Source organism: Lissotriton helveticus, chromosome 1_2 (assembly GCF_964261635.1).
Source record: "Lissotriton helveticus chromosome 1_2, aLisHel1.1, whole genome shotgun sequence".
Lineage (NCBI taxonomy): Eukaryota > Metazoa > Chordata > Amphibia > Caudata > Salamandridae > Lissotriton > Lissotriton helveticus.
The window spans coordinates 297060153-297084812 of NC_136058.1; the positions used below are offsets into that span (position 1 = coordinate 297060153).

The 24660-nt window shown below is 45.2% G+C and overlaps 1 protein-coding gene across 1 annotated transcript in view; it reads left to right on the top strand.

Moving 5' to 3' along the window:
- The window catches only part of HECTD3 (HECT domain E3 ubiquitin protein ligase 3), a 329773-nt gene that overhangs the window by 73349 nt on the left and 231764 nt on the right, over positions 1 to 24660 (top strand). The window contains exons 4-5 of the mRNA XM_078671763.1: positions 7462 to 7597; positions 8601 to 8716. Of these exons, the coding sequence (XP_078527889.1) occupies positions 7462 to 7597; positions 8601 to 8716 (252 nt within the window). The remainder of the gene's footprint in view (positions 1 to 7461; positions 7598 to 8600; positions 8717 to 24660) is intronic.

A 24660-nucleotide genomic window follows, 5' to 3' on the forward strand; every position in this document is an offset into this window, starting at 1 on the left:
ACCAGCTTGTCTTCCAAAGTAAGATTTTATTAACTATTTGTTTGGAAAGTATAATTGAAGTTTTTATTAAAGCATTTTTATTAGAATTATTGCAAATGATTTGTAACGGTTTTTTGAAACACTAAAATTATTATTGCAAATGAATAAATCAGAATAACATCTTTCAAAACCTAAGTCCCTAACTAAACTAAATAAATGAAGAATTTCAGCATTAAAGTTTTTAAGGGCTCTTACGTGCTCCAAGGAAAGTTCATTCGCACGATACACTCATCCATAGGTCAGCAAAGGTAGCAGCAAGCGAGCAAGCAATAACCCTTCCACGGGGAATGGGTTTTTATACCTGTCTACGCTAAGCTAATCTTAGTAAAAGTAATTCTTTTTCTGCAAACTCGGAGTCCCATTGGTTTAGAAGTGACAGGCGACGTGTCACCTCATATTCAAAATATCAGTTCCGTCACTTTCCAAGAGTCCATTGTCTCTAACATTCGAGCAGCGAAGCTTCCTTAGGTTGCAACATTTTCTTGCATAAAATTGTCATTATGTCATTTTGCTTCCTCGGATGCAAAGTTATCAAATGTTCCTCCTGCCGGTTCCTGGCCTTGGCCTTGTCCAAGTAGGAAACTGCTAGAAACACACATCGCTTTCCAAATGTTGCCACCGAAATGGAAGTTTTTCATTGTAAGGACTCTCTCTTGCTCCGTGCAGACTTTTTAGCAAACTCGAGTATACTACCCCCAAAGCAGTCAATTTAGTTTCAACTTGTATATAAACAAACACAAAAGAATAATTAATGTGAGAAATATAACTTGTTCTGTTGCCACCCACCATTGCTAATAATTAACCCATTAGTCTAAATTACCTAGCTGAAGCGAACAAATAAAGCAGCATTTATATCTACCAGTCTTCATTAAATCCAACGAAATTCCTTATGCATCTATAGAAAATAGAGTGACACCACATAGACAAGGGAAGCAAAATAAGCACATGCTACTTTTAAAAACAGCCGCAATTAGTTATGACATGACAAAAGGACAAATTAATTTATTAATTTGCACGAACAAAAAGATGCAACAATAATGCACGTTTATGAGCACGGATGTTAATGTCCCGCGTGTATCTTCATGTAAGGTGACTTTAATTTAGGTTGGATTAATATAAACACAGCACAAAACAATAATAGAGTTATTTTTCATTATTGAAGTGTGACTTCGCGAGTTGAAATAAAATTATTTCTAAATCTCGCTCCATCAGCCCCACAGAAGGTTTGATACCAATGCCGCCACTTTCTGAAAGAATCGAGGGGCCACTGGATACGGAGTATTTTCAAGTATATACAGAAACCGGGGCAAGGACATCATTTTGTACAGTGCAGCCTTCCCCAGTAGCGTGAGAGGCAGCCCCGCCCAAAATTTAACATCCTGTTTAAGTCGCTCCATGTGGGGCCCCAGATTTTTATCCATGAATTCCACTGGATCCCTTGTGACATGGATACCTAAGTACTTGAATGAAGATCCGGCGGTCTTCAGAGGGCATTTAACACTCAGTGCTGGAATCGGACCCTTCAGGACGTACATCTCCGATTTGGTCCAATTTATCGTGTAGCCTGAGATTTTACCGTGGTCGTCACAGAGTTGTAAAAGTGCCGACACCCCTTGTTCTGGATTCGTTAGGTATACCAGCATATCATCTGCATAAAGGGAGAGCTGGTCCTCCCAACCCTCCGCCCAGCATATTCCCTTCAGTAGTGGCGTGGTCCGTATTAGGGTGGCCTGCGGCTCCAATGAAATTGCAAACAACAATGGTGAGAGCGGGCACCCCCGACGAGTGCCTCTCCCCAGGGGGAACGTGCGTGAGATATGGCCATTAGCCACCACTTGTGCAACTGGGTCAGTGTACAATAATCGAATCCACGCCATAATCTTGGGGCCAAACCCCAAACGAGACAGAACCTCAAACATGTAGTTCCACTCTACGAGGTCAAAGGCCATCCTGGCAACTGCGCCTCTTTTAATGCCAGCCTTGCTGTTCATAAGCAAGGACTATAAGCACAAAGGCACCGCATGCAGGTTTTCAAAACACATAAAAAAAAGACATTGTCATTTACATTGGCAATAGCTCAAATTCTCGGAATGAGAGACCTATTTCATTGCAAATTATTGTTTTATCCTTGAAGCAGTGACAATATATAAGAATTTATATTAGGACTTTTATATTAATATTTTGCATTGATGTCATTTTTTTACTGCCATTCACTGCTAGTAAAGTGCAGAACATTAGCCCACCTCCGCACTGAGTTTGACTAGTTGAACCCATAATTAGGTGGTCCACGTGGAAAAGGATTTTGCAATTAAAAAGTATATGGACCAAACTTAACTACAGATAAATAAGTATTTGCTTTTGTTACACTGTTTCGGCACAGAACCGTGTGTAACAACCATCCGGAAATTAGAGATGATGAGGAAGAAGATGTTGCTGTAAATTTGAATGGGTGTGAAATTTGCATCAGGACCCTGGATAGACATCATCTTCCTAAGATTTCATCTGCTTTGGAGAGGCTCAGTTTGACATGTGCATTCATAAAGAAGATAAATCCATTGAAGGGTATATCAGAGCCCCATGTAAACTAGCCTCCACCGTTAACTTTGGAAGTACCACAGATGAACTCCTAAGAGACCAGTTATGTTGCATTGGAGAAATTAAAAAGTAAGACGGGAGTTCTGCCTCAAGGTCATTAAAGCAGTAAAACGAGGCGTGGACCACTGCCAAAGAGTCTGAACATTCCTTGCTGAGCACAAATGAGTTGCACAATGATAACATTCCTTCTAAAAGCGCACAAACTGTAGACTTTAAACCTAAAATCACAAACCATCCCAAGGCCACTCAAAGGATCAGGGGAGTTTATTTCAGATGTGGCTAACTGGGTCACATGGACTCAGAAATTGCCATGCCGGGAAATCCATTTGCTAATTGTGTGGGTAAACGGAATTTCTTGGTAAGTGTTGTTGGGGCGCAAAGGGAAGGGAGAAGGTGTATGAAGGAATCTCTGATTGTGATGTTCTGCAAATCATTGAAAATGTTAATGACGCTTCAAATGATTGGGCTTCTGTAATCAAGTTTATTTTAAACCCTCTTTGAGAGTATCTTCCTTTCTGGGACCCCAACTGCACGTGCCTTGGTCAGTCATTGGAGAAACAACAGCTTCACCTTTATGACAGTGCTGCAGGGCCTGTGTTTTCAAAATTACAGATTGGAAAACAGCAAATGGCGCAGAACATGGGCATCAGACCTGCACGCGAGCTTTGCAAGTTAAATCATGTTAAGCGGAAAATCCACACAGTCACTTTAACATGCTGCAATGTGTACATCTGGTCTGTCACAGATCGGACCGTATTTTTCTGTCTAATGTTTTAATTTCACATTGTTAGAAATGGGATCCCTGGCTGGCCAGGGCTTGCGCCGAAGTCAGTCAGAGACCACCACTCCCAAGTCAGGGCAAGGGAGTTACACGCCAAGATAACCCCTGCTCACCCTCTAGGTAACGTGGCGCGAGCAGCAAGGCTAAACTTGGAGGCAATGTGAGTTAAGTATTTGCGCACGCACCCCAGCAACAACCCCCAAGGCCCACCACAAAGGAAACTCCACACAAGGTTATATAAAAATAGCCTTTGTATTACACCAAAACATATCAGATAAAAACACACACTTTACAATGTGCCAACAGGCACGGGCAGAATTTACAGGGGATATGCACTAGACAGGGCCACCTGGACCACTGTCAGGAATCAGCACTTTTAGAAGTAACACTTTTAGAAATAGCATTTAGAATGTAAAATCACTGTAGCACAAATTAGAACATAAAGTGCACAACCAGTAATCACTGGTAACCAGGATCTCACTAGCACCACCTGCACTAGGAGAAAAACAACCACCTAAGTATCACAATACCTGTTGGGGTGTAAGAACATGACACGTGATGCATAAACATACATTCAGCGGTGTAAGGAAGGAAAACACATGATGCATCAACAATACATTCAGAGGTGTAAGAACAAGGCACATGACGCATAAGAACACATTCAGAGGTGCAGAAAATGAACAATTGCGCCAAACTCACTTAAGTCACCACCTGTGACTGTCCATAGGCCAACTGGCCTTGTTTGGGCTAGGACGCCCTGTGTCCCAGTGTCAGGGTCCTAAACGTGGCAGCTGCCCACGAAGTGCTGGGCAGCTGAAAGAACAATGATGGGGCCAACATGATGGGGGGAGCCTTGCAGGCTCTAAACAAACAAAAGTGCCCCCTGAGAGTCTCTCAGGACTCTAGCAAATGTGGCACCAACGTTGGAGTCCCCCCTCTGGGGACTCTAAATCAATAAATGCCCCTTGCGCCTCTCAGGGCTCCTTAATAACTGTGGCGCTTTTGAGCCTCTCCGGGCTCTCAAGGATATTTGTGGTTCCTGGGCCCTTTGTGGGCTCTCAGTAAATAAAAATGCCCCCTTGAGCCTTCCAGGCTCAACCACGAAATGCGGCCGTCTCTGGAGCCTCTCCGGCCTCTGAAAACAAATAGCCCTGAGCCTCGCAGGCTCTAACAACAAAAATGCCCCGGTCGTTGGAGCCCCGGGGCTCTCTGCACACTGGAGGGGGGCGGGCACCGGCAATGTGCCCCAACGTCCCCCCTCTCTCCCAACTGCCCTGGACTTGGAGCTCCCGCCCAGCCGGCTTCACTTACCGGCACTTCTGCAGGCGGGGGCTCCTTCTGGCGGTTGCTGCAGACTTCCTCTGTTGCTCCGGTGCGGAGCGGGCTAGGCACTGGGTCCGGAGGAGGCGGGGTGGTCTCTCGTCCGCCTCCTTGATGGCGACGCACCCTCGGCCGTCGGCGGGGCTCTCCCAGGGCACGGGAGCCCCGTGAGACCAAAAGCACTTCCGGGTCGTCCTGTTGTCCCTCTTCCTCCTGGGCAGTACGTGCGGCCGGCGCCCCAGCCGCAATTAGGCCGCCATTTCCCCGACGTCCTCGAGGATGCTCCTTCCGTTGCCGGGCAACCCTCCGGCCAGGCTAACTCTCGATAGGCTGGTGGGACAGCCAATGGCAGAGCGGCCCTGCAGACGAGCCCCCAGGCTACGGGTCGTGCTGCTGAGGCAGGCAGGAACTTCTTCTCGCCGCAATCCGGGGTAGCCTCCCGGGAATTCACAAATAAAAGCGAGGTGGCACTCGCTTGGGCGGCAATGTCCCTGGCAGGGTGGGCTCCTGCCAGGGGGCTCCCAGATCGGCAAAGAACGGGGCAAATGCCGGGTGGGCACGTCTCTCACCAATAAAGCGCTCATAGCGCTAGGACGAAAATAACACGCTCTCAAGCGCTAGAGGCCCAAACAAAGCGCTCCCAGGCGCTAGGGGCCAACAAGTCCAGCAAAAGTCCTCCTGGGCTGGCAGGGGAGGCAAGGCTGGGCCCAGAGCCAGCTCACTGGGTCTCTAGGCAGGGAGACAGTCCAAGTGGCGGTCCTCCTGGCGCCCAGCACAGCAGCAGCCCCCCCTCAAGTAGGATCAGGAGGGAACAGTTTGTGTGGGGACACAGCCCCTTATACTAGTAAATCCTTTGTCTGTAGGTGCAGGGTGGGGGCAGAACCAGTCGCAGCTGGTCTGTGAGCACTGTTGATGGGCTCAACCACCGTCTCTATTCACTGGCAGGGCTAGGGTCGTTAGACGCACCACAGGGGGGCGGAGCCAGCATTGTCAGGGGAAAACCCAGCCTCATTCAGGACACAGGTACACTCCTCCCCAGCCATCAGCATGCTAATCTCCCACTCACCACCGGGCAGACCCATCCAGCCTTCCTGGAGCCAGGCTCACCAGCCAGCTCCAGCCAATCACACGCCAGCACCTTCACAGCACACACATAGCCATGTCTAGAAGTGGCACTTCCCCACTAGACACATACATGCCGCATACACCATCTCGCAGCATTCAATCACACGAGTTCACACATACCAAACTCGAGCCTGCACTCCCCCACACATCAGGAACTACCAGGGACACACACATTCCCCATGCATTCCTATGGGAGGGCAGGCCTATCTCACCACATTCACTCAAAGTGCGCACGCACTTTCCACTGGGACACAGTGAAAGTGCGCAGAACCCAAAAATCACCATCACCAGGTCACCATTAAAAGCAAAAAAAGCTTAGGGGTGAACCTGCCACAAGGGCCAAGTCCAACACACATGTACCTGTGAGATCTCTTAAGTTTGATACCCTGCAACTCTTGAAGGTCCCATGTTTCAAAAGGACTTGACGCACGGTTCGAGTTTTTCACATTCTGAATTTTAAATTCTGGATGCTCTTGCACTCCAGATTAAGTAAAATACAGAATTAGCCTCTATTTAGGAAGGTTCTGAAACCCATTTTCTTTACTGCCTCTGGTCCGACTCCCTTGGTCTTCCTAATAGTCAAGATGGCTTTGGCGATAGTTCTTCTGTAGCAATCAATAAATAAATTATTAAGAAAAGATAAGCAGAATCCATGAAATCTCCAAATCCTTGCCTGAAAAGAATTACCTTCTTGGAAGGCCAGTGCAAAAATCAGAAGACCTCAAGTTATTCACCCAATCTATAGAAAAATGTCCCACTATTCATCTGACTTGCTCCACTGCTGCTCTTTAGAAAGAAGTTGAAAACACTTTTGAACGTACTTTTCATCCAAAGCTATTTTATGATGTGCTCTATATCCCCAGCAACAAGGCCCTTTTGATGCCTTTTACTGCTGGCTGCCTTCCTTGTGTAGCTACTTCTGATGGTGCAGTAGGCAGCTGTGTATTGCTGCTTTAATGTATTATCACCATGAGTTAGGCCCGGAGACAAAATTAACTTTGATGCATAAAAAGTACACTTTTTTATTTCTCATCTACGTCCACATTACATAATTTGTAGTATGTTTGTACATGCGTAGACATGCGAGACATTTAACCCGCATGATCTAAATAATGAGAATTGAGGAGAACAAGACAGGTGTATAAGGGTCCAGAAGAAGGCATTACCTACACAACGAAACCAATGAGCATTGTGACCAGAAAAATCATGAACCAATAAAAAAAACACACAAATGCCATTAATTGCACAAATTACAAAAAGCTCCCAGGAACAACTTAAGAACTCCCTAAAATCAGCATAAAAGAGCTGTTAAAAGTTTCAACACGAGCTGCCACAAGTTCGTTTTAATTGTTGGTCCACTGATTGAGTAATTGAAAAAAAAAAAAGATACAGAGCTGCTCTTCTGCCCTCTGCCGTGTGTCTGAGCCCACTATTGGGTACTAGCAGGAAGTGCCATTCCCAGTGACCTCATCTTTCATTGGGTGTTGCTTAGTGAACTAGAATCATCTTCAAATACTTTGTCTTGTGTTTATGCCTCTGATTGGATGCAGGAGTGTTAACAGGAAGTGCCTTTTCTAACTTGTGTCCTGGTGCTGTTACAGGTTTGTTCCTCCCACTTGGAGTTATGAATGTGATGAGGATTTGGTGCATTTCTTCTCTGATCACATTCTGAAGGAAGATGAGAACCTCGGCCGCATCAAACAATATGTGGACAGCATTGACGTCTCTTCTTTTATGGTAGGCTCCCTGATAATGGCTCTGAATATATGTCAGTAAATGTTTACTGTTTTTATGTTGCTTTATACTGAGGTTCAACCACTTTCCTATTTGCCCAATGATACTAAATCTAGTGAAGTGGAAAAATGAGGTTTAGAACTGAGTGTTAGTTTCCATGGTGGTCAATTAGGCCTCTTGGCCAAGCCTCTTCTCTTGACTACAGGTCATGCCTTGCTACTCCCACTTTTCAGAGCTTTCACAAATCACATCCTTTAGTAAGATGTTTATCCTGTAAATGCCTTGCACATGAAGTTACTTGTTATGTACTTGGCAAAAGTGGACCAGGAATGCTAGGAAAGCAAAGTAGAAGGTGCCCACCCTCAAGCGTTCAAACCTGCTCATACAGCAAGCACACCATGGTGGCTCATATTCTTAGCCGTTACTCTTAAACACACTCTGTACCTTCTATCTGTTACCAGAATACCTCAATACTTGCTCTGAGTGTATTTGACGCCCACCTCCTCAGCTGGAGGATGTTTAGTGCATCCACTCCACTCTCTGTTCTAAGGACCGTTTGCATATCTTCAGAGATTGCCCCTTTCAGCTACAAATTATACCCCACTTCTCGTACATCATTTAGATGAACGGAGAACTTTAGAAGAAATTACAGTTCATACATAACATTCTCTATCAAGAGAAAACCATACACAGCACCAACCCATACCCACACAGTTCTTTAAAACCTTAACTGCTAAAACATCTAACTTTTTTTTAGTAACCTTTTGCGTATGACCGAGCAAACTGGGGCATACCAGCAGTGCACGTGTACAGAAGCTTTTTTTAAATGGATCTCACCAAACTCGGAAATGACCAAACCTGTATGTGCACCGAAGCAGGACGAAAGTGCATCAATCCATTACGACATGTCCAAACCATTCTGGGATCCCCAGTACATTCGGTCATGGTTATGTATGCAAGTCTTTGCAGTGATGACTGTATTTTAACAGCGTTTATCTCCTTTTAGGAAGAATCCAACGTGTGGTGTCTGACAGATAACAACACAGAGACTTATTGGGAGAGCGATGGGTCCCAGGGCCAACACTGGATTCGCCTTCATATGAAGAAGGGGACCATAGTCAAGTAAGGCACTTTTATTCTGTGTGACATATCAACTCTAATGCTTCCTGTGTTATCCAAGTGCCAGTTCACATAATATCTATACTGTCCTCCTTATTGGTTTGTGTACTGCCTGCCACCTCTTGTATTGTGCAGTAATACATTCTCTCTAATGTGACTGTGCCCATCTTCTATAAACAGTGTGTTAGACCTGGCATTTTTTTGCGGGTTTATCCCAAGACTTTTTAGCTTTTTGACCTCCTGGTTTTTACTCATTTTTCATTGGTTTTAGGACTTTGGGCATTTTACCACTGTGCTAAAATGCATATTCTCTATATGCAAGTTGTGTTATGGATTGATGTTTCCATGATTGGCTTATTTGAATTACTACTATATATGTATTCTTTATTTGTATCAGTTAATTGAAACCATTACAACAACAGCCCAGTCATATGATTCCAGGGATGCAACCAATCTAACGTGATATTTGCTTCAATTGTCTTACAATTACATACCCTAATATATTTGACTAGCAGCCTGTCCCGACGTTGTCCGGGTATGAAACAGAATGTGTGCAATGTGTGTAATAGACAAGGGAAATTTATTTTAAAATCTCGCGGTAGGGAACATTTTTAGCATGAAGTGTCACAATAGTTAGGCATGTGTGTGCAGATACTGTGTGTACCACGGAGTAAGAAGTATTAGCAGATGTCTCTAGTGTGTATGTACTCCACTTCTGTAGGTAAGCGTGTATGAAAGTGCATTCAGTTGTAAATTTCGTGTCCCCGCAGGCACGCTGAATCGCGTCATCCCCCGCTTGAGACCCGGCTCCAGTTTTGTTTGATGTTGTGCTTGTGGTGTAAAGTCGTTGATGCAGAGAGTTGAGTGGGTGACAGCGCACGTTGGAGACGCTGCGTGTGTGGGAAAGTGCAGTCAGTTCAAAGGTAAGTGTCCCAGCAGGCGCGCTTAGTCGCGTCATCCGCCGCCTGAGCCCGGCTCCAGCCCTGGTTGATGTTGTGCGCCTGGTGTCAATTCGTTTATGCAGAGAGTTGAGTTTGTGACAGCGCGCAGGAGACGCTGCAGTTAGTGTCCCCGCAGGCACAGTCATTTATGCAGAGAGTTGACTGGCTGACAGCGCGCAGGATACTGTGCAGTTATTGGCCCCGCAGGCACGATCAGTCGCGTCTGCCTCCGCCTAAGCCCTGGCAATTGCCGCGCCCCAATGGCACGCTTTTTTTTGGGAGGATGTGCCGCGCGATTGTTGCCGATTGTTGCAGATTGTCGCACCCATTGGCCACACCTCTTGCTGCTGCGCAATTGCCGCGCCCATTAGCCTTGTTCACGTTCCCAGCACACGCCCCCAGCACAACGCACGCGTTTAAGGAACGCTTTTTTTTTGTCGTCATTCCCCGCCCCGCCCACAAGGGACTACTTTGCAGGTAAGGTTCTTTTACCTTTCAAATGTATATGGTGGGCATCTGTATAGCCTATGTCCTTCTGCTGCAACTGCCCTTTCCAACGCTGTATTGGGTGTTGTGATTGGTGCTGTGGTTCCTAAGATTACCCGCCTCAAAGGTTTGGCCTCTCTCTTTATAATATTAGTATAGAATAGATGCATGTATACGTTATAATGTGGGTGACACATTGAAGCAGTTATTAATTTTGGACTGTCTAAATGAAGTGCAAGATGTTTTCTCTAAGCATGAAAAAGTACAGTTCAATTTGAGAGAAATAAAGCGGTGAATTTACAGTTGGAGTCATTTGCCGTTATATTTAAAATTCATTACTTAATTACTTTTAGATACTCTGTACAAAATTAATTATTCCTTTTAAAAAAATGTATGTACAATCAGGAGATGAGGCCCCTTAATTTTGTAAGTCTGCTATCCGGAGGAGGGTGCTTTCTTGTAATAACATTTTTTTACATCTCAGCAAAACAATATGCTAGATGATCCTTCCAGTCAGCAGAGTACGGCCTGTCTACAAGTACGTATGTTTGTTTAATTAATAATAGTTTTTAAAGAGTTTATAGGGCATATGCACAACAAATGCGTTATTGTTTCATTGTAATATCTTCATAAACAAGTTTGCTGTTTGTGATTTCTCTTTCCATGATGATAGGAGATCCTTTGAGTCATTAACTCCTAATCGATACTTGACAAAGCTCCTTTTTAACCCAATACGAAAGTGTTCTGATAGGTAAGCTTGAGGCTTTAATAACATATAGGAATTTATAACTGTCCAAGCATGTCGTCGTTTACTCAGGTTTTCTTTGTCTTCTAAAAGCGATTTCCTCTTCGTGGCGTTATTACAAACCCTGTTGAATGCTGCCCTTTCTTGCACTCTATCCCACGTATCTTGGACGTCAAGTTCCTCTAGTGATACTGTCAATTGTTCGCCCCATGAGTTGGGTAGTTTTTGATCCATTTGAGTCTTGATTTCTTCCCAGCATAAGCTGCTCAGTAATCCAGGTTCTGATGATTGTGGCTTCCGGCACAGTTTCACGAAAGAGTTCATACTTTGAAATTTCTGGTTCCGAAGACAAAATTCAAGGCGGATCTGGGCTGGTGATGTGGATTTGGGGAAACAGAGTACTGCCTTGCACACCTTGGTCTGAAGCTCATTCAGTATTTCAATTTCCTTACCACACCAAGATGCTAAGCCGTATTACAGCGTAGGTAGTATTTGTGCTGCCATTACTTTCAAAAGGTGGCTGTAAGACGGGCAACAGAGTGTTTTTGTTCAACAGTTTATACGCAAAGATCAATGATTGGGCTTTGGATTGTAATTACTTTTTTGTGTTCCCTATTTGATGACCCTCGCTCCAAGTGTTTGCCCAAATATTTGTATGCTTGGTCTCTTCTATTTTTTCGCCCTCTGCGTACCAAGTGAGTTTGCTGTCCTGAGTATCCACCAGGCGTACCACCTTAGTTTTCTTTTTATTCAACTTCAGTCCTTGCCGGTTCATATATTTTGTCAAGTTATTTATGACTCTTTGCAGGCCAATCGGGCTTTGGCTCAAAACAACTGTCGTCCGCATATTGTAGTTAGGGAATTGGTTTCTTGGCGAGGTTAGGAGGATGGCTTTGTTTATGTCGGCTTAATACAGGTTAAAAAGGCTTGGTGCCAGGACGCAGCCATGTTTCAGGCCATGCTGGTGTTAAACCTGGCTGACACTCTGCTATCTTCTCCAACTTTGACCCTCGCCCAGGTATCACTGTGGAAGGGTGACCATGGCTTCAAGTGCGTGTGTTCTAGCAAATTTTTCCAGAGACGATTTTGCAGGACTTTATTGAATGTGGATTTCAGGTTTACAAAGCATACAGATTCGAGATTTTCTTTTTATAGCTTTTTCTATTTGGAGTGCCACGGTTGTGAGGTTTGGGGTAGTTCCCACACTGGACCTGAAACCTTTTTGGATCTTAGGCATTGTACATTTTTGCTCCTATCAGGCTTGAAGATGGACTAAGATGCAGGATGCATATAGTTTGGCCTCTTCATCTATCAAAGTTATTAGCCTGTAATTTTCTGGCAGGCTGCGACTTCCGTTTTTAAAGATGGGATGAAATATACTCCCTTTACCGGAGCTTGGTAGCTTATTCTGGCTAAAGATATGGTTGAAGAGAGGCGTGGAGTAATCTGGCCAGAAGCTTTGTGCCTGCTTGAATAGGGCATTTGGGAGTCTATTCGGCCCTGCTGCCTCTTCTGATTTTAGTTTTTTTTTTTATTATTGCTTTACGTGGTTTAGCATCAGTTAGGATGTGTGGTCCGTTGGTGCTTGAAACTGATGATCTTGCTGCCAGTTGAGTGTTTCCCAGAGACTGATTGCTGATGATTATTTCTCGGTACTTTCCCTCATGGGGGGCATCCTGTGCCATGGTCTCCTTCGTCCTTGTGATGTTGTCGGTATTGTTAAACATTTTGAGGATGTGCTCTTTTCATATGGCTTCACTAATTCCAGCATCTTGATGTAATCGCTGTCCTTTTGTTAGGTTGTTAATTGTTCCCCAAAATTCCCTACTAGTTGGCAGTTTACTAGCCCAGAGTAATTTGCTCCATAGATTTTCTTTATACGCCATTTTTTCTTCCTACACTTATCCCTGTATCGCCTTCTCATTTCTTTTAATTTGCTCTTACCCATTATTTTCCCTTTTCTTGCTATCGCCGCCTGTTGTCTCACCACTCTTACGATCTTTCTTTTCTGGACACGCAACTGAAGGTTAAACCATGGTTCTTTTCTTATTCCAATGTTCTTCCGATGTGCTAGTTTTACTGGGAATATTTGTATTTTGATTTGTCCTAGATGTTCCCAGTTTTCTATAGTATCTTAGTCTAAGACTTAGACTAAGTCCCTAGTAATATCCACAGGTTTGCCCAGGGCTTGTAAGTCAAATGCTACTAGTGGACCTGTATAAACAATGAAAAATGTCTCAACCGGTGATCATTTAGAAGGCAAATGCATTGGAAAGAAACAAATCAATACGGGAGAGACGGTAAAAAGGTAGACCACAAGGAATTTGTAAAGAAATGGTAAATTCGTATTGCAAGTAGTTATATCAGCACTACATTACAGTGTATGCATTGGTAACCCAATGGTGGGTGTGCACATATGTGCTTGTGAAGGTGAATGGCGCAGTGAGACAACGTGGAAAAAACAGCATGGACGGCACAAAAATTAAAAGTAAAATTGGAGGTCAAATAAACACAATGGAAATTATTTACAAAGCAGTTGGCAACTGCTTGGAAAGACCACAGTAGCGCCCAAAACTATGTTGAGGGGGTCTCTGTTTTTTCCAATTTGTGTCACTGCGCCTGTGGAATCCACATCAGTTTAGCTGACAGCTTAACCTCCTGCATACAGTCTAGACAGTCCTGGGCTAAAAGTAGTGGGAAGGTTGTCACTCACACCTGAATAGGGCTGTGCATGTCCTCCTACAAAGAAGTCTCCACCCCGTGGGGAGTCTCTGAAGACAAAGTAGGAAAAAGGAGGACAGAACTGGATTTTATGCACAGCAAGGACTTTCTTTGAAGTTTTCCAACTTCAAAGGTCAGTACTGATAGAGGTATTGGGGCCCAGACCCCACATGTTTAGATCACTTTGGATTAAGGTCCCTGCCTAGAAGAAGAGCTGCCAGGAGGAGTACTGCCCCTTTGCTGTTTGTCGTTTAGTTAAGTTGACCTGCAGTTGCTGCTTCTGTCTCGGGCAGAGAAAGGATTGGACAGAACTTTCTTGAATCCTGTTGTTGAAGTTTCTCCAAGTGCTTGAAGTAGAGTTTGCCTCCTGTTGGAAGTCTCAGGAACACCAAAGACTTCACCATCAATTGGGTACCTGCACCTGGGTGTGTGTTTCAGCTGCCCCAAAGGGAAAACGCAAGATGACACTATCACCGAATCACTGCTTGCACTGTGACCTGTGGGCACCGCACGCCCCACCACCTCACTTCGCCGCCCTGGTATCAACGACTCCGCCGTCCACCACAGTCACGAGCCGCTGCTTGCACTGTGGCTTTGGGGCACTGCTCATAAGTTACTCAAAGCACCACCCCATCCCACGCCGCAGTCTTGGCCCATCGACCCCAGACCGCCATCCGGTGCCGCTGCTTGCACCGCAATCTGTGGGCCCCACACACTGCATTGCACCATCTTGCATCGCAGCCTTGGGTCTTCCAAATACAGTGATTCAGCAAGGACGACGCTGTGACATGCTTGCACCACCCCACTTTGCTCCGCAGCCATGGTCTCACCGACTCTGCTGGATGGTGTTATTGAGTCACTGCCTGCACGTGACTGGAGGGCTCCGCCCCACTTTCCCCCAGCCCTGCCGCTGTCAGCGCTCCTGACTTCAAATTCATGGAGTTCGGTCTGGAACCTGTGTGACTTCTATGGCCTGACGATTCCTGCACCAACCTCGGGAACCGGCGCATGCCGATGCCGCCTCTTCGGAGCTTATCGCAAGATCCACGTAGCCCTGAATTTCCAAGGTACTGTTTGCCAGTCTTCACGACACCATAGCAGGCCCGCGATCTCCAGGTCAGCATAAACTGTTGGATTTTTTTGTTCACAACGCAGTGATACCCCCGTACGGAGCTATTGACTTTAAGGAACTGCCTTTTCAGTTTATTCTTGCAAAATTCATATTTTTATAACTGTATGTGGGATTTTTTTAATCATTTTGGTCTTGTTTTACACAGGTGAATATTGGCTATTTTTCTACAACTGGTGTGGTGTCCTTTTTGTAGTGTTTTCACTATATTACTGTGTGTTATGTGCAATGCATTACACAGTGCCTCTGAGGTAAGCCTGTCTGCTCGTGACAAGCTATCAAGGGAGTGAGCAGGGGTTATTTTAGAACTTTAATCCCCTTGGTTGTCAGCGGTGAGGATCGGACTTGTGTTTGTACTTGATCTACAGTGATTGTGTACACTACTTCCATATCACAGACTACTACGTACCACATACTGTGGTTTTCTTTTTTTGGTTTATTTTTGTTCTTTCCTTTTGTTTTGAGCTTAAACTTTCTACTGCACCATGTCTCAGTCGAGAGCATGGTTAGTTACATCCCTAGAATGGGTTTTTTGAGGACGATTAGTTGGAAACCTACACCATAAGTGAACTGAAGTCAGTTTGCAAAAACCTCAAAGTCCAAGTTTAAGGCCTCACCAAAAGAGGGGAATTACCAAAGGCACTGATGGTCTGGCCAGCAGCCAGGAATGGCAGTGGGCATTCTGAGGATCCTAGTGTGGAGGCTGAGGAGCTAATTCAAAGGGTAGCTGTCCTGAGGGCTCAGGAGTTGTTAAGGGGGAACGTACCCTCCGGGTCATGCAACAGTAGTCCCCCTCCAGGTCTGTCTCCAGAGGAGCGGGAGAATGGGCGGAGAGCCAGGAAGCTCAAGTTGGAGCAGGTGAAAAGGCAAATGGAGCTGATGGAAAGGGAAATGATTTTAACTTATGAGCTCAAAGTGAGAGTGATAGAGCTGGACTGGGAAGCAAGGATGGCTAAGTCCAGCACACATGGTGGTAGCTAAAGGGTTATATCTAGTACTGAGGGAGACGTACGCACACCCAGAGACTTGATACCCTACTTTAAGGAGGGGATTGACATACACCAGGGGATTTAGGATTGAGGTAGCTCCAGTGGTTCGCAGGGTCCCTGAGATGGATTGGAGAACTGGCACAGGGGGTAATACTTCTAGCAATGGGAGGGACACTCTGCTGACTCTAGAAGAGGGGTGCAGGGAGATGGGTTTCCCTATGATAGAAGCCCTGATAAGTGAGTTTGGAGACCCCCAGAAGAGTGTGGGTTGAGTGACAGAAACAGTCAGACACTGTCTCACCAGTATTGCAAGGTGATGGGAGTACTTTTCTGAGGCACTGGATGGTTGGGTGAAGGGTAGTTTGGTTAACACATGTGAGGGTCTGTATTATTTGGATGCTGAAGAGCACTATGCCAACACCAGTTGAAGTGAGACTTCTCTGACCCCAGGGAGCCTGCACATGAGGCAGACTTTTTGGTCGAGTCCAGAAGGTCTGAAGAAACATCTGGGATGGCTCAGATTTTCCCAACCGAAGGAGGTGGGGAGGTTTGTACTAGCCCAGATAGGTTTCAGGGGAGCGGGTAGAGGGTCCCAAGTCCCTTCTCGGAAGAGCAGAGGTAGGGGTGAGGCCCAGGTTGCCCAAAACACAGTCCCGCAACCTGGATGGTTCTCAGGGGAAGCACCATCATAGGAGCCTAGACTGTTCCGGGAGGCCAGCCGCTGAGGGGTATTCTCTAGTGTCAGGAGAGCTGAGGGGGTGGGGGGGCGGCTGTCTCCAGCGTCCCTTCAGTTCTAATGTTTGGCCGTTACACTCCAGAGAGGATTGTGCATACGTCCAGAGAAAGGGGTGAGATGGGGAGACAGTCCCCAGTGGGAGGACCAGTGGGCCAGAGGTTGCCAGCTCTGAGGTCAGAGCACTCCAGGAGTGACCTTGGTGAGGCCACTTCTGGCCTGAGGGGGTCTTCATGCACTGTCTGATGGACAGAGGGATGGAAACCTTCACCAGGCAGTCTTTTACCCAACACTTCCAGGAATTGTTTCCCTTGGGGAGGGAGGGTGGTTAGTTCTCCTCCAGAAGTCCTGGTGTATCAGGCACAGGTCCGGCCGCAGACCCTAGGTTGAAGGGTCACGTTCAGGGTGTCCCCCCTGACCTGGAGGGAAGGACGATTGCTTGCATTAGCCCTACCATTTTGTCTTCTGGGTGTGCCGCTCCGGGTGGGGGGTACAGAGCACCAGGAAGGGGGTTAGGGGGAGGGAAGCCTCTGCCCTGACTCCAGTCCAGCTTAAGGGTACAGACCCTGGGCTAAGAGACCAGTTTCAGGATAGCACCTCTGAACTGGTGGGAGAATTGTGCAGAACGCCTGCCACAGGTTCCATGTCAGTTCTGGAGTATGGGGGTACCTCTCCACGGTGGAAGGTACAGGACCCCAGAGGGGAAGACAGGGTGTGGGAGAGCCCAACTCAGTCTCCTGTTCAGACTCGAGGAGCAGACCCTTAGCTAAGTAACCAGTTGCAGGGCAGCACCCCTGAACTTGTGGGAGAATTGTGCAGGACAGCTGCCTCAGTCGCCCTGACAATTCTGTAACCTGGGGGTATATCTCCACTGTGGAGGGTACAGGACCCCAGGGGGGAGGACAGGGTGTGGGAGAGCCCACCCCAGTCTCCTGTTCAGCTCCAGGGTACAGACCCTGTGCTGAGTGCCCAGTCTCAGGATGCCCAGGCTACTTTGGTCCCTAGTAACATAAGTAGCTGTCAACAGTACCTACCTGTACTGTGTCCTATAGTGCAATCTGTATCATCAGCTTCACATCCACTGACACAGGTCTACAAAAACCAACACCTACACCGGTATCCAGAACTTTTTGTCTACGGCCATTTACCCCACACCACCACCACCACCTAATCCTTCCATCTCTGATCACCTATCAGCCACCCATCCTTCTCTCCACTATACATCCCAGGTCCAGCACTACTACATATTCTACATTTCTCCTTACACCCCATTTACACAACTGCCTCCACCTTCCATTCTGCACCATCACTTACCCCTGCCCTACTTCCTGCACCTGCTTCATCACCTACTCTTGTCTTTCCCCAAGAAACCATCTGCAACCTACACCACCGGGTACATTCTTCCTCTTCTCCACCCCAGGTTTCTAGTGTGCCCTGGGCCAAGAGCAGGTAGCAGTAATTATGCTTCCTTTTTAAGTTTTCAAATTGTCTACTTTTCATTAGTTTTTTTTAAAGGAAACACAGGTTTCACACAAATTACAGTGATTACAAAAGGTTTCTCCATTATCTCTTGGCCAAATTAAGAGTTGCTTTCCAAAGATAAACTTTGTTACCTGACAAGGGCAAACAGATCAATAGAATCTTTGCAAAGCTGAACACAATGAAAGATGATGATGTCCTTCATAGAGCTTCATTGCAGGATCTTATGATTTACAGTGACAAGCGTTTTTTCTAGGCCTGGGCAGTAAATTCCGTTCCGCTTGCGGAATTTGGGTAATTTCGTGTTCTGCGGAGAACGCAGAATTGACAAAAATTCCGCTGCTTTGCAGAAGTTCTTGCTTGTTCGCACTTTTCAAAATGCGTTCGCGAGATATTTTTCCCCGCGCACGCAAACAGAGTTCGCAAACAGGAAAAAAGCATCGCGAACGGGCGGAACAAGCAATTCTGCGTGTTCACTGAACTTTTTTGTTCACTGAACTTTTGCGTGCTCGCGGAGATTTTTTACTGTTTCGCGGACCTTCGCGTATAGCGACTACGCAAATTCCACCCACCCCTAGTTTTTTCAATGTACTTTGCTGTGACCAAACTTTCTGCCAGTGCAAGACATTTTGAAGATAGGGATGCAAAGGGTAAGGCTAAAAAAAGCTTTGTAATCAAGTTTGGCAGTAGTTGCTAAATTTAAATTCAAGAAAGAAAGGCCCAGTATTTGTATGCTCAATTTTTAATGCACATAGCTTTAATTCAGCCTCGTTTAGCTACAGGCAGAGAGTGTATTACTAAAGGACTGGTGAACTCATAGGCTGATAGGCATACTTGCAGCCAAATCAAGGATTCACTTTCTGAAATTTGCAAGGAAGGTGGTGAGTATCTAGGATGTCCAGATGGGAACAAACTACCCTTTGATGGAAACCTAATTAAGGGAAAATGTGACAGAAATCACATTATGTAGAAGATTCCTTGATAACTTCATCAAGTTTTAGCAGAAAGAAATTAAAGCCCATGCCAACCCCTAGATCGCTTACTTGGATTGGAAAGTTTGGCAGTAGGCCACATTCTCTGCCCAGATGGTGAATGGGTGATTGTTGTGCCTGCTAGTGTCTCAGATTTGAACATGTATATTTTGAGGTGCATATGTAGCGCGCAGTGGTCACCCACCTGGAAGTATTTTTCTATGGAACAGAGATCTGCTTGAATATCAACTTTTAGCATGATTTGCGTGTCATCTACATAAATATAGCAGTTGAAAGAGGAGATGAAGTCACGAGAGGCCTAAGATGCTTTTTAAACAAGAGACCTGGTCTGTGAAGTGGTACGTAGCGCAAAGGAGGTAGTGATGGGCTGAGGGATCTGTTAGAAAGGAATGAGATAATGCATCTCAGGGGTGTGCCTTGTCCCCCTCTGTATCTACAGCAATGAGGTTGATGAATAGGGTCAAAAGCGAAGGAGAGGTCTAGTATCCAAGGCTGTTTTATGTCATCCCATATTGTAGTCATGGTGCCTTCCATTAACACACAGCTCTTTGTATCCAGAGATTTCAAGAGGGAGTGAAGTGATACCTGTACCATTCGATATTCAGCTAGAGACACACAACGAGCAGCATTGTGCTGTTAGGGCTATTCTAGCAAGCAGGTTTGACTGAGGTGGAACTTATTCTTGCAGTTAATGAAAGGTGCTTCACAAAGGTTGACCAGTCATCTTTCAACTGCTTATTGCTGCATTGATTTAGAGGTTAGACAAGGGATAAGATGATGGTGAAAGGAAAAACAAATGACAGAAGAACAATAACTCTGAACGAGAGGGATTGCTGATTTTCAATGTGTGGAGGTGCTAAGGAAACATGCAGTCAGACCAACAGACCGGACAACACAAATTGGGCAAAACACTGACGAGAGGAACAATAGAATGGTGAAGCTGCAAGTAGGTGCAAACAGAATAACCACTAAAATGACAAAATCTAAAGTTCTCACTCTAATTTTGGCTTTCATATACTCGCACATTGCACATAGTCATTCCACTCTTTTGCACTCTTCATCGATTTCTGCCAGTGTCCATCCCACCACTAGTAAACTTGGAACCACCATAGGCGGTCATCTCTGGATGAGCTGTATGATCTAATCCCATCACCACTGGTTGCTTTCTGTGACCAAGGGCACTTTTATGCTCACTTCCCTACTCTTTTCCCACCATGTTCCCTTCATTTTTTTTCAACCACTTCATTTGTATGGCTTTTTTGTCATCATTGTTTTCACAGAGTTCCTATCCTCTACTCCGTTCTCTAACAGTCTTGACCTTCCATACCTACAGCTCTATACAGCCCTGTAATCTGTTTGAGCTTATACAGTAATACTTGGCTTGTAAAAGTCTGACCTGCTTTCTGTATGCTCTTTGTCCCTTGCAGAGCCTTGCCATAATGTCTGCTCTCTACACTCATTTTTCATCACAATCCTCCATCTCGTACTAGTTTTTTTTTACATCTCTACGATATGATTAGTTCTGGGTGTCTGTTAATGTCACATTTCTAAATAAATGTTCTCTTCATGCCGTGCAATCCATAAATCGCAATCTATTGTGAAGCCTCATCAGCCAAGATCAATTAACGATTGCTGCCTGAACATTCATTACCTGATCTCTGACACTGCCTCAGACCTTCTCATCATCTCTGAAACCTGGTCATGAGTCTATTTCCTTGAGTCTATTCCCTTGCCTATCAAATTCTTGCGCTGTGCTCGCAAAATCTCTTGTTTAAAAAAAAAATCTTAAATGGGCCTTAGAGCTCACCCATTACTTCCCTTTAATTTCCATTGGCTGACTCCAATGTCACTTTAATTACCATTAGCCGGCTCCCAAGGCACTTTCGTTTCCTTGATTCCTAATCGGTCAGCACCTGCTTCTCACTTTCATCTTCGTCATGCAATGGAGCCTGGACCAAGTACTGCTTCCGGTGGCCAGTGTCCTTCCACTGCAGGAACTCTTTTTTTTTTTTTTTTGGTTTTTGTTTAAATGTTTACTTTTTTTAATCTTTTACTTTTCAACATGTACTCTTATTGTTGAGTGCATGTCTCTGCAGTCCCTTTGCTTCACACCTCTCGCCGTTGTTTGTTTTTTCAACACCCTTCTCATTTCCCACTCAAAAGCTGTATGCCCCACTGCACAATAATGGGTGTTAAGCCCCCATGGGAAAACAGCGTGTCTGCAGGTGTATGCACAAATTGGATGTTTGCTTATCGCGCACAATGGTTTTTACTGCTTACACCAAAGGACTGAAGTATATTTGAACAGTAAGTTCATATGTTGTTAGACCTGGCATCATTGGCATGTGTTTTCCCCTGTCTTTTTATTTTTTTGCCTATACCTCCTGTATTTTTGGACTATGTTCTGGATTTCATTGATGCTGGTTTAGGTACTCTGGGCACTTTGACACTGCTGATTAGTGCCAAATTGCAAGTGCTCCCAGGGTAAATTGGGCTTCTAATTGGTTACACATGATTGGCATATTTGATTTACTGGTAAGCCCCTAGTAAGGTGAACTGTGTGTGCCCAGGGCCTGTAAATCAAATACTACTAGTGGGCCTGCAGCACTGATTGCGCCATCCACATCAGTAGCCTTTTAAATAGGTCTCAGACCTGCCACTGCAGTGTCTGCATGCAGTTGTTAACTGCCACGTCGACCTGGCAAGTGCAACCACTTGCCAGTCCCTAACCTTTTGTTTTCTTCCATGTAAGTCACCCTGAAGGCTGGCCCAAGGTACCCTCATGGGCAAGGTGCAGTGTATGTTTAAGGTAGGGCATGTACTGCTGTGTTTTGCATGTCCTGATAGTAAAATACTGTGTATTTTGTCCTTCACTAGGACGACTAGCTCTCCCATAGGTTAACCTTGGAGCTACATTGTAACATTTTAGAGTGTAACATTCAGTTGGGAACATCTAGAGATTTGTAGTTTAGTCTCTCTGAACTCAGAATTTAATAACCCACCTTTTAGTAAAGGCAGTTTTTAAATTGTTTGTTTGTAAATTCCACTTTTAGAAAGTGGGCATTTTCTTGTTTAACCATCCTTTGTGCCTCTGCCCGTTTTTGTATTCACGTTCTGGTTTTTGAGTGACAGTAGCTGGGGATGTGCATTCACTCTACTCAGTCACAAGGGGGAATTGTGTGTGTCCTGCCTTCCCTGGGTGAGTCATAGCCAGGCTCTATAGGCCATTTAGAGAGGTAGGAGGAGTTTTCACTAGCCCTTGAATAGGCTGTGTCTGCTCTGCACAATGCTGTCCCCACCTCCTGTAGTGAAGCTGGACCAGGGAGGACAGAGCTACTGGTTTTTACTAAGTTTAGAGACTCAAGCAACAAAGACTACAGAGAGAAAATGGAGTATAAATAGTAGACCTAAACCGCCCGAACTTTTGTTTACTTTTGGAATCAAGAGAAACCTCTGCTAAGGAAAAAGAGCTGATGAGCTGTGAGGTGGAGACTGCCTTTTTCTGTGTGTTGCTTTTATGGGTTGGTCTCCAGTTGCTGCTTCTGCCAAGGAGAAGACCAAGTTTGGAGCTTTGCTGTGAACCGGCTTGTAAAGAATCTCCAAGGGCTTGTGTGTGCTTGCCTGAAGTCTCTGTGACAGAAAGACTGCTGGGAGTTCTGACCTGGCACGAGATGCCTGTTGCTGTCTGGGCCTCTGGAGGTTGTTCTTGGTGCTGGGAGGTGAAAAACTCTTGAAGAAACCAAGAAATATTGACGCATTGTCTTTCTAGCACCTGTTTTTCAGACGCTACACTGCCGCGTGGGGGTAATTTCCACCTACCGCTGCCATGCGGCCAATGAAATTGACTCTGCCCTCCAGCGGCCCAAAGAATCAGAAAAAAGGCCTGCTGCGCAGCTAAAAGAATTGACGCATCGCAGCGCTGCGGCTGAAGAAATCGACGCAATGCCCATTTACCGCCTCTACAACAACCTCCAACGTGTCCGGTTTCCACGCATTGCCCCTGTGCAGCAAGCCTTCCAAAGTATCACCAGTAGACCAGAACTGTCTTGGAATCGATGCACCACTTGCCCCTACAGTCCAGATTCGATGCATCACTTGTCCTGCGTGGAGCAGAACTGGCGCATCACCTCCCCAAGGAAACCGGAACTGACGCATCGCTGTGTTTTCTGATGCTTTCCTTCTCCACGGCTGTTTTGCCTTGTAGATTTTGATGTATTTGAGGTACTTTGTGCAAAGGTCGTGCATCATTAATTTTCTATGGAAAGATTTGCTTGAAACATTTTAAAAGTCATATTTTGAATTGTGTATGTTGGATTTTTGTTGTTTTGGTCTTGTTTGGTTTAGATAAAAATACTTTATTTTTGTACACTGGTATGGTGCCCATTTGTAGTGTTTTCACTGTGTATCTGGGCTTAAATACTTCACACAATACCTTTGAGATAAGCCTGTCTGTGCGTGTCAAGCTATCAAGGGGATGAGAAGGGGCTATCTAAAGTGTGTGGCTCCCTTATCCTGACTAGAAGGAAGGGTCCCTACTTAGACAAAGGTCCATACCTCTGCCACCTAGAGACTCACATTCAGTAAACATGCACAACTGAAGTGCTGGCTATCAAAATGTTTCAAGCCCACTCCCTGCCTGGGAATCAAGCTCCCATGTGTCTCCAGATCACACTCGCTAGATGCTAGAAGATGGTATGACCTCCAGAGTATGCTTCTTGGTGCTTTTATTGTAAAACTACAGAAAGTAAGAGATAAGACAGGCCCGCTTGACAAAGACCACAATCATAATTAATACCAAGCAAAGCAGAATCCAAGTGCAGACCACCATTCACCTACCCTCAGATGCATTCCCCAAAGCCATCTCTGACATCTTCCATTGTCAAGTGGACAGAACTTCCTCCAGTTGGTCTATGGTCCTAGGCACATACTTACAAAATATTTTACATATGGGCCCACATGCATCAATATCGGCTTTTGCGAGTTCTAAATTGCGAAAAATAACGATTCGCAATTTAGAAATCGTAAAAGCCTATGCATGAATATTTTCGAATTTTTTTTGCAATTCGGTAAAAATCGCTATTTTTACCGAAATGCATTAAAAATGCGAATTTTCAATTGCGAATTCACAATTCCCATTCATTCCTATGGGCCAAAATGCCCATAGGAATGAATGGGAATTGCGAATTCACAATGTGCAATTGCAATTCATCAATGCATTTCAAGGGTGGAGAGGGGGGTCCAAATGACCCCCCCCCCTGCACCCATGAAATGTACTTTTAAGTATAAGTTACATACACACATGTCCTAAGGACATGTGTGTCTGTAACTTAACAGTTTAAAAAATGCATTTTTGTGCATTTTTAAACAATTTCGCAAATTACCACGAGGTTGAACTTCGTGGTAATTTGCACTTCCAATTTTAAAAATCCCACATTTTTCTGAAATGATGCATAGCATGTAAGAAATCGCACAATTGCGATTTCTTATATGCTAACGCAATTTTAGAAATCGTAAAAAAGATGCGACTTCTAAAATGACATGATGCATCCCAAACAGCATTTTTGGAATCGCAAACGGCCGATTTTAAGGAATCGCACCGTTTGCGACTCCAAAAATGCTTGATGCATGTGGGCCTAAGTGATTAGTACTTACTATCAATGCAATCTTTGAACATCCATGACATATTCACGTGTCAGCAAATCTGTCCATCATCTGGGGCATTCATAGCTTTC